At 56.9% G+C, this 9,869-nt stretch overlaps 1 protein-coding gene across 1 annotated transcript in view; it reads left to right on the top strand.

Annotated features, from left to right (window-relative positions):
• Positions 1-9,543, top strand: part of CDC25A (cell division cycle 25A) — an 11,869-nt gene extending 2,326 nt beyond the window's left edge. The window contains exons 2-16 of the mRNA XM_026044266.1: positions 1,333-1,397; positions 2,919-2,973; positions 3,607-3,642; positions 3,775-3,811; positions 4,139-4,240; positions 4,813-4,929; positions 5,239-5,373; positions 5,976-6,050; positions 6,486-6,638; positions 6,942-7,034; positions 7,359-7,421; positions 7,502-7,600; positions 8,002-8,132; positions 8,319-8,430; positions 9,360-9,543. Coding sequence (XP_025900051.1) covers positions 1,333-1,397; positions 2,919-2,973; positions 3,607-3,642; positions 3,775-3,811; positions 4,139-4,240; positions 4,813-4,929; positions 5,239-5,373; positions 5,976-6,050; positions 6,486-6,638; positions 6,942-7,034; positions 7,359-7,421; positions 7,502-7,600; positions 8,002-8,132; positions 8,319-8,430; positions 9,360-9,500 — 1,414 coding nt within the window. The 3' untranslated portion in view covers positions 9,501-9,543. The remainder of the gene's footprint in view (positions 1-1,332; positions 1,398-2,918; positions 2,974-3,606; positions 3,643-3,774; positions 3,812-4,138; positions 4,241-4,812; positions 4,930-5,238; positions 5,374-5,975; positions 6,051-6,485; positions 6,639-6,941; positions 7,035-7,358; positions 7,422-7,501; positions 7,601-8,001; positions 8,133-8,318; positions 8,431-9,359) is intronic.
• The last annotated feature ends 326 nt before the right edge of the window (positions 9,544-9,869 follow it).

Below are 9,869 nucleotides of genomic sequence, written 5' to 3'. Positions count from 1 at the left end.
CTCTCTGCCCCCCCTCCCTTGGCCATGTGGCCCTTCCTCCTCCTCTTCCTCCTTCCCTTTCCTGCCCTCAGGATGGAGGCCCCAGGGAGCTCTTGGCCTTCCCTCTCCCCCGTAAAGGAGCGAGGCCTTGGAAAAAGAGGCGTTGGGGGAAGCAGGAGAATAACGAGGAGCCCGCGGCCTTTCCTGCCCCCTGGAAGTGCCACCCCAGGGCTCCCATCCTCCCATTCCCATGGGAAAGGCCCCGCTTCCCGCTGCGATCCTCCTCCTCCCGTCCTGCCCCCTCGCCGCCACGTGCGGCCCGTCTGTCCCTCATCCTTGTCCCGCGCCCCTCTCCCCCCGTTGCTCCCAGCCTTCCCACCCTTATTCCCGTAGTTCCCCCCGCCGTCGCTCGCTTCCCTCCCGGTCCTTCCCGCCTTCGGATTCCTGGCATTCCTGCGAACAATCCGCACCGGGCTCCTGCCTGTTTATTACTGCATCCTTCCCGTGCTCCGGCTCGCCTCCCCGGTGCCGGCGCGGGGCCCTCGGAGCGGTTCCCGACGGACCCTGATCCGTAGCCCTTGGATCCAGCTGCCTCGTCCCCTCCAGCCACCAGACGTGGGACAGAAATCACCTTGGCAGGGCAAAACCCCCCTCGGATGCCGCTAAACCATCAGGCGAAGCAGTTGTGTGGAAACAGTCGCCCTTTCCCTGGGAGACTCGCAGCTCGGGAGGCTGCACAGGGGCCGGGGAGGGACAACGGGGCCCCCCCACTTGGGGGGCTGGGGGAGCCAAAGGCAGCACCCCCTCTTGTGCAGCTCCCGAGGTCTGTGATTCCCTGCAGGAAAAGCAGCAGCTGCAATGGCTTCACCGTTGGATCCAGCCTTGTCCGAGGGTGATTGCGTGGGGAGAACGCCCCCCCAGTTGCTATTTTCTGCAGCAAAGCCCCTCTCGCTGTGCCAGGGCACCAGAACCGCTCACGGAAAACGCTCGTCTTAGCGGGCGCTTTCCCGCTCTGTCCATCCCTCTTGGTCCCTTCTGGAGGGCTCATTTCTGGGGTTACCGATGCTGCTGTTTCAGCGTCTAAATTAAAACCAGCCCCAAGCTCCTGCAGGGGCTGGTGCAGCCCTGCTTGTCAGCGGGGCGATTTGGTCGTGGCTGCTGAGCCTGGGCCGGGACCAGGACCCAAACCCTGGGCCAGGACCAGGCTGCTGAACCTGGCCCAGGACCCAAAAGGCTCCCAAAAGGGGTGCTGAGCTGCAGCCTGCTCCTTCAGCCCATGAATGTTGGGCTTGCGCCGGGGCTCGTGCGCTGCCGTTCTCGGGATGCCTCACGCTCCTGTCGCTCTTCCCGCAGGCAGCAGGATGGCCGGCGGAGCAGCGGCCTGCAGCGGACGGTGTCCTCGGAATCCACCGACTCGGGTACGGAGCCCGGGAATCCCGCAGCTGTGTGTGGGTAGTGCCTGTTAGCGCCCTTCAGGGAGGGATGCGGGTGTCTCCCACCCCGAAGCTCCTGGTTTGGGGTGTTTTGATTGTCCCGGCACGTGCTGGCGATGGAGCTGGCCTGGCAAATGCCTTGTCTATTGGCACGACTCGGGCATCGTGCTGGCTCGGTGCCTCCTCACGGGCACCCCGACCTCTTGCAGCGCAGGCAGCTGAAGGCGACTGCCCCCAAAGCAGCCCCGGGGGGCTTTGCTGGTGAGCGTGAGCCCCCCGGGTCCATGACAGCGGCTTGGGAGTGTTCCCAGGGCTGGGCTCATGGGCACTGAGCCGGGCGCCCCTCATTCCCGGGATCCGTCACGCACCCGCATCCAGCCCCATGGAGCAGAGCTGCTGTCCTGCCGCCCGCAGGGTGCTGCTTTCAGAGCAGGGTGTCTGGCCCGGGCTGCCCAGGGAGGCTCCTGCTCTGGGAGTCTCCCCAACCCGCCTGGGTGCCACCCTGCGCTCCGGGTGTCCCTGCTGGAGCAGAGGGGTTGGACTAGGTGATCCCTAGAGATCCCTTCCGACCTCAGCCACTCTGGGGTTCTTTGTGTGGTTTCCCTCTCCGAAGCCGAGTGCTGCTGCGCTGCTCCGTGCGCTCGAAGGCGGCTGAGCGAGGCTTATCTCGCGCCTTGGGCTTTGTTTGTGGCTTTGTTTTCACTAGCCGAGGGTTCGCCTTGACATCTGGGGAACTGTTGTAGCCGTGTAACTTGCCTGGAAGCAACTCCTCGGGGGAGATGGCCCGGGGGTGCAATGAGATATGCTGGTACCCTGGGACCTGTAGGGAAGCTTCTGGTACCTCCTTGGTTCACCTTAGTGATAGAAATCAGGCCGAATTAACACAGCAGTCCGACTGTGCCCGGAGTTTGGCCTTCAAGGAACCTTAATGCAGCTGTGAAATGCAGCAGAGCCGACACTGCAGCTGGCAGAACAAACAAGTGCATCTCTGCCTTCCTGCGGAGACCTTTTCTTTGTGTCTCCGAAACAGGTCCTAAGCCCCCGGCCTTGCAAGTGTTGACAAGAGCTCTCCTGCCTTCACTTTTCCGGCGTTAGTTTTGCAAAATGCTCCTTGTTGGGGTTTCTGCTGTGCTGAGGTCGCTAGCTGGCGTGTTCCCCACAGAAACCCCGTCGGGCCGTGGCCCCGCTTGTGCGGCGCGCGCCGCGCCGAGCTCGAGGCCTCGGCAGCGCTGCGGTGGTGCAATCCAGCCCCTTGGGAGCTGCGCTTTGAGCAGGCTGCGCCCTGGGCTCTGCTTAAAAGATGGGGCGCAGCTGTGGCAGTGCCTGGTCTTTGTGTTAGTCCTAGCTAGTCCTCGCTGTTAGTTAGTCCAGGCCGTGTCCGTGGCACTTCGTGGCCGGGGCCCCCCAGGAGCTGCCCCTGCCTCTTCCCAAAGGGATTCCCTGGCAGAACCTCGTGCTTCCCAGGGCCAATGCAGCGCTCAGTCACCAACCTTCTGTCTCCCGCAGGCTGCGCGTTGGATTCTCCCGGCGCTGCGACCCCGGACGACATCGTGGAGGAGACGTACGTAGCCGCCCGCCGCCCCGCGAAAGGGAAGGGGCTTCAAGGGGGTGGTTCTATCTGAATCCACCTTCTGGAGGCACGTGCCAAAGAGCTCCGCAGCCCGAGCTGCTGGGCTCCCTTCTCTGTCCCAGGGCACTTGCAGGTCTTGGGTTTGGGGGGTACCAGCCGCACTGGGCACGACTGGCACCTTACAGGAGTCTGAGGCTGCCCCAGCTTGTGCATGGGGTGCACACAAGTTACACACACACACACCTATAGCTTTGTATATGCTTGAATGGGGAGCAAGCAGTTGCTCCTGGTTTTGAGTTTGCTGCTCTCAAAACCAAGATTGGATTTTTTTTTCCCTCAACTTTTTCCCCTAGGGATGAGGGGTTAGCGCCCTTGGTCCCTGATTTACTGAGTCTTTCCTCTTTAGTTTTTTCCTCTTTTCAGCTTAATGCTGAAAAGAACCTGGAGAGCAGCTAGTCCTTCCAAATAAATACATAAAGCTGATGAGCTGGCCCTGTAGATCTTGAAAAAGGCAGGGCAAGGGGGAAGCGCGTTGGCTTCTCTTCAGCATAATGTTTCACACCTTAAAACAAGGCTGATTTAGTGCCCTTGGTGTTAACTGCTGGATGTCTTGCTTATTTTCAGGTTTGAGAAAACAATTCTGGAATCTAGCAGACTGAAGTAAGTAAACTGCTGTAGCAACGTCTCCATTCCCAGATCTCCAGCTTTTTGTGAATAAAATGGTCTTTTCCTCGTCTGACTGGCCTTTCCAAGGCAGCGTGTTGAAATAACTCTTGGTTCTCTTTGTCGTAGCTTTCGGCTGCCTCTCAGAAGAATACACTCACTGCCGGTAAGCGGGCACGGGGTTCGCTGTGCGTAAACACCAAAGGATTTCATGTGTTGAGTGCTGTTTAATTGGCTGCACCCCAGAACCTGCTAATTTTCTAGCCCCGAGCAGCTGCTGTGATGCTCGGTGGAAACTCAGAATCCCAGTTTATAAACGTAACCGGCTGGTGCTGATGGGTAACCTGCAGCTAGGGCTCTGCATTCGGTGCCCGTGCCAGCTTTAAAGCTGCCAGCTTTAAAGCCGTGGGTGTGTTTGGCACCATTCTGCACGCAGAGACTTCCCGACCCAGCCCTGCTCTCCGTGCACCCCTGAACCCCCTTTGCTCTGTAGCAGAGGCTCCTGGGCTCCAGTCCTGCTCTGAAGAGGAACCATTCGGATTCGCTGGATTGTGAAGCCTTCCAGCTCTCGGACCAAGAGGAAAACAAGGAGAACGTAAGTGGTGCTCTGTGTCCTCCTGGGGCGCCGTGGTGGCACCAGAGCTGAAGTTTGGCTTTGATTATGTGACCGCTACGGGGGTGCCTCCAAAGGGGTGGTTAAATCCCCAAGCCCTTTCCAGCACTTGCACGGGGAGCTGCAGCCCCACAGCATCCTGCTCTGTGGCTGCTGTGGGGTCTTCTAGCAGCAGGGCTTGGGCAGTACTTGGACACGTCCTTACGGAAACCAGGGGAAGGGGATGAGGGGGCCAGTCGCTAAACAGCAAACGAAATCCTGACCACGTTGTGGCCTTCATGCCGATATCTTTGTGGAGAAGCTGACTGACAGGAGAAATAGGAAAGTTGGAAGCCTGTAGATGATACCAGGAGGATGGGAGGTTGATTATGTCAGTACTGCGATATCTTTACTTTGGAAATATATTCCCCTCTTCAGACTATTCCTGTTGGGAGCAGGGAACTTAAATTCAAAATATTAAGTAGAGGAGGTGGGGGAAAAGGAGGCATAATAACCCTGGTAGCTTTTGTGGTTTATTGTGCTAAAATAATTGATTTTTCTCCTTTCTGATTCAGGAATCGTTTGAGTTTAAGAAGCCAACCCGGCCAGTTCCTCGCAGTTCTGTGCATGTCCATTCCCGCGATGGAAAAGATGTTCTCGGCCAAAGGCCAAACGCGGCCCCAGCCCAGGCAGTAAGTACCACTGGGTGCTCGGTTACTAGTTCTTGCCTAATTTTCTAGGTACCTGGTGTCTAAAGGGAGAAAAAAATATATATCCTTGGTTAATACATCGGTTAAATGGTTCCTTGGTTAAAACTCCACTCCTGTAATGGCCAAAAAAGGTGTTGGAGCCCATCTTGGGGCGCTCAAGTTGATGCGTGTGAAAGGGTGGAATAGCTGCCGTGTTCTCTAGAGTGCATTGAGAGGCGTGACACCGTCTCTGCTTACAGAATCCTGCAGGAAAGAGAAGGAATTTTGCTAAAACTGAGTCTCTTCTCTCAGCTTCCCAGTGGAAAGGTGCCGGCGGGCGCCGGGGAAAGCTGCAGGTCGCCCCTCGTGCAGCCGTCTTGCCTGCCCTCCTCTGAAAGCGAAGACGACGACGGGTTCCTAGAGCTGCTCGATGATCAGGACTTAAAGGTGCGTGCGAAGGTGCTTTAAAACCAGCTCTGGATAATGTTCCTGGTGTGCTGCCGGTGTGTGTGGGGTGTGTGAGGTGCCCAGGTGTCCTACGGGATGAGTTTTCCCATTCCGCTTGCAGTGTCTGCGCTAGGAAGCAGTGCAGGAGACGGGATCCGTTGGGATGAGGGCAGCCTTTAGGCTAAGGAAGCATTTGCTGCTCTCCCTTTTTTGGTAGCTGAACTACGTTTACTAGAGAGAACTCCTTGAGCAGGAGGGATTGTGTGAGCGGGTTTGCTGGCTTTGTAAACCTGCTTGGAAGAGAGCTGGGCTAATAGGACTTGTTTTCAGGATGCTTGAAATAGCATTTCTATCTGAACCTGAGATGCTTAAGGTGCAAACGACATCCTTATTAATGAAGGAATTAATTTTTCCATTGTTTCACTGGGGTTCACCTGATTTTTTTTTTTTTTAAACAGTATCCCCATCTGTGCTATGGTTAAAAGGGAGGGGGGCAGGAAAGCGATCCCCGAAGCCGCCGGGCCGGCGCGCGTGGGCGAGCCGGGCGGTTTGGGGGTGCCGGGGCGCTGCGGCGGGCGCGTGCGAGGCGTCTCCCCCCGCAGAACGACGCGGAGGCGCCGGCGGACGTGGCGAGCCTCTGGACCGCGCCGCTGGTCACGAGGAGAGCGGAGCAGCGGGTGAGTGCTCCACGCGCCGGGTTGGGGCTGCTGTGGCCGCTCCAGGGACAGGCGGCCGCGCTGTCCCTGATCCCCCGTCCCCAAGAACAGCATCACGATAAGGTGGGGTGTGAAACCTCTGCAGGATCCTCTTATCTCCAAAGCCCATCTGCGAGTTGGCATAGAGCAATGCTCGTTGTGTGCGTAGATGGGCTTTAAACTTCCTCCTTACAGGAAAAGGCTTCATAAATGCAGAAAAACTCCTACCTTCTCCTCGGAGGTAGTCCCTGGTGTGCCTCAGCCACGTGCTATTGACTCCAGAGCCTATAGTCGGCTCTTCTGATGGGAGTGCAGACTCGGGCAAAAGCCCACATAATCAATCAACGGCTTGCCGCTAATTTTAATCTTTGCTAAAGAGCTGTATTTTTATCTGTAGTTTTATCTCTGTCTTCCTAGGGCAAGCGGTGCCGCTTGTTTGGTTCTTCATCTCTGCTCAGCGGTGTGGGCAGAACCCCCCAGAAAAGAATGGAGAGGTCCCAGGAGGAGAGTTCTCCAGGGAAGAGCAAGAAGAGGAGAAGCCTGCCAGGAATGCTCTCCGAAGACTCAACGGTTGGTGCCTTGACACCCCGCTGTGGCACAGGATTGCTTAGGACCAGATCAATTCTAAGGGTCAGCTTTATCAAGGTTAATGAGAACTTAAATGGTCGGCCCGGGGAAGGTCCTGTCACCTCTGTGTAGTGTAGGAGCTCGGGGACTTGGTGTGCTAGTTGTGTGCGTCTGCACCTGGTTCTTGGCTTGATCCTAGACAGGACTTGGGGAGTCACAGCCCAGGACTTGGGAGTAAGCACCGTGTTCTGTTATCCTATGGGAAAAGGATTATTCTTAGTATTAATCTAATCTGTGTTTCTCCAGAGTTCGAAAATAGTAAGGAGGCAATCGTCCTCGGCGGAGATCGAGAGCATCTTGGACAGCGACCAGAGAGACCTTATTGGTGACTTCTCTAAGGTAATTCAAGTGGCTTCGGTGTCTTTGTAGAAACGTCTCAAGCCAACCCAAGTAAAGCACTTTTCATCACAACTAGGTAGTAAACAGTGTCAGTTGAGGAAGAATTACTGGGTGTCTAATCTATAAAAGCAGCTTTTTAGTCATTCCAAAAGAGCTAGAAATAATTATTGCTAGGGTCTGAAGAAAAACTGTGCCCCTGAATGAGAGTATGGGGGTGTGGTGCGTGTCAACAAAGTCACTCTGTGCTTAAGTAATTGCTGGATGTTGTGGTATCAGATGTGCTTCACACTTGGGATTTTCTCAGTTAGATGCCGTCTTTTTTAGGGTTACTTATTCCACACTGTTGATGGGAAACATCAAGACTTAAAATACATCGACTCGGAAATGGTACGTGTTCTGGGCTGGGAGGAAGGTTTTCTTTGCAAAAAGACCTGCCTCAGAATGCCTGAAGTCTCTGTTTCTTGCAGATCGTGTCTGTGCTCACCGGGAAGTTCGCGAGCTTCATCAAGGAGTGTGTGATAATTGATTGCAGATATCCATATGAGTATGAAGGAGGCCACATTAAGGTATGTTGGCCGTGCAAGGTCAGTGTGTGGTTGCCAGCAGTGCTTCTGAGGCAAACTGAGGTCTCTTGGGGCCGTGACACCCTTCTTAGGGGGACAGTGCTGGGCCAGAGGAGGGTGCCAGCATCCTGCTCCCTCAGGAGGCTGAGAGGAAAGGGAAATCCAAGTATCCACCTGCTGTGCTTGCTCAAACGAGCACCCGAAATGGGTCTGGGTCTCCCAGAGGTGGATAGACAATGTACAATGTCCTCCGTGTGTTTGAAGCTCTGGCAGTGGCTGGAGAAGGTTGTCCGTGCTCCTCTAGGAAGCTGCAGGATGTGACAAAGACGGAGCTCGTGAGGGAAGGGCCGGGTCTGCCCTCCTGCGCTTATGCCACGTGCTCAGGTGCCCCTCTGCCCTTTCAGGGTGCTGTAAATCTGCACATGGAGGAGGACGTGGAGGACTACTTGCTCAAGAAGCCAATCCTGCCCTCGGAGAACAAGCGAGTGATCATAGTGTTCCACTGTGAATTTTCCTCCGAGCGGGGTCCTCGAATGTGAGTTCCTCCGTGTGCCCCGACCCCAGAACCACGGTCACGAGGCACATCTTCAGCGTGGCACCAGTTGCCACCAGTCCATCCCGAGGAGATCTTGCTTGTCCCTCTGGCAGGACTTTGTCACCCCGTAATGTGCGTGTCCCTGTTGAAGCTGGTTCACTTATTTTAAACGTTCTCTTGCCGCAGGTGCCGGTTCGTGCGGGAGCGCGACAGGCTGGGTAACGAGTACCCCAACCTGCACTACCCCGAGCTCTACGTCCTCAAGGGGGGTTACAAGGACTTCTTCACACGATGCCGCGTAAGTCGCACTGTGCTCTGTGTTATTGTATAGGAAAACAGTAAATGTCCCGGATCAGGCCTGTCCTTGGAATAGAGCAGGCTCCAGGAGTGTCTCTGCCTGCTTTCTTTTGCAGTGCTCTCCTCTACTGAGTGTAGGTAAAACTTACTGGTGAAGCTGCCTTTGCTTTAAGCCTGTTCCACGCCTTAGTGCCATCCTGGGGCCAAAGCTGAAGGGTTTTGTTCATTTGTCTCTTGGAAAAAAATGTAAAACTGGCGCCTGCCCCTGGAGAGCAGCCAGAAGTTCAAAACGGCCTTGAGAGAAGGAGCCTGGAGGCCGCTCAGCGCCCGAGGGCTCGGAGGGCAGGGGCGCTTGAGCAGTTGCTCCGTGATGAATGGAAATGTGAAGTCTCTTATAGTGTGCCGAAATAGCCAAGTTTAGCTTAAGCTTGGGGGTTTTGGCCTCTAATTCGGAGAGAGCAATGACTAACGCTGCTCGCAAGGCCGGGCTCTGCGCCGTGGCCCAGCTCTGCCCATGTGTTTTGTGCCCGCCGCGGGGAGCAGGAGGGTGTCCCGGTGTCCTGGCCCTCCTGGGGCTGCCAGCCGCTGGCCTTGGGCAGCCTCGTGCCCCTGGGTTTTGTTCTGGGCCCTCTTGGGCTCCGTGCTTCCCACGTGGAGGGTTTGAGGGCCTCAAGGTGGCAGCACGGGACAGCCGATGGCAGCGTGGGCTGGAGCAGGTTGGGCTGGCAGCCAGGGAGGGACTAAGGAGCGGTCCCTCCTGCAGCCCCTTGCACGGTGGGTATGGGGTGGAGATGTTCGGGCCGCTCGTGGGATGGGGTGACGTCCCCCCGAAACCCCTCGCTCGCCGCCGCTCCAGTGCGGCTGAGCCTTGGCCCTCTTGGCTTTATCCTGGACCTTGCGGCGTGCTGAAACCCGCTCCTCTTCCCGCAGAGCTTCTGCGAGCCCCAGAGCTACCGCCCCATGCACCACGAGGACTTCAAGGAGGACCTGAAGCGCTTCCGCACCAAGAGCCGCACGTGGGCTGGCGAGAAGAGCAAGCGGGAGCTCTACAGTCGCCTGAAGAAGCTCTGAGGGCTGACCTGAGCACCGAGGACTGGCCCTCGCCGCACGAGCCGGTGGCGGGAGGGAGGCGCACGCGGCTCTTCCTCGCGCCGGGTTCTCGGGGAGCCGCTCGCTCCTCGTCGCGGTGTCTCGCCGCCGGCGCAGCCGCTTCGGAGCCGGCTCCTCCCTGGCGTTTTCCTTCAGCCGCTCCAGGGAGAGGGCTCCCTGCTCCGAGACATCCACCAAGGTGCCGGGAAGGGCTGGGAAGTGCCTGCCATGCGCGCGCCTCCAGCAGCCTATTTTAGTGTATGGGGCTTTTAAGGGGTTTTTTCTTTTTTTTTTTTTTAGTACTTTATTTAAATACAGTCTAGGGAAGCTACCGCCGCTGCCCCCGGCTCA

Source organism: Nothoprocta perdicaria, unplaced genomic scaffold, assembly GCF_003342845.1.
Source record: "Nothoprocta perdicaria isolate Ctin4 unplaced genomic scaffold, notPer1 scaffold_357, whole genome shotgun sequence".
NCBI lineage: Eukaryota > Metazoa > Chordata > Aves > Tinamiformes > Tinamidae > Nothoprocta > Nothoprocta perdicaria.
Note: the sequence above shows the minus strand (reverse complement) of the source record. Positions and strands in the feature narration are given on the sequence as shown.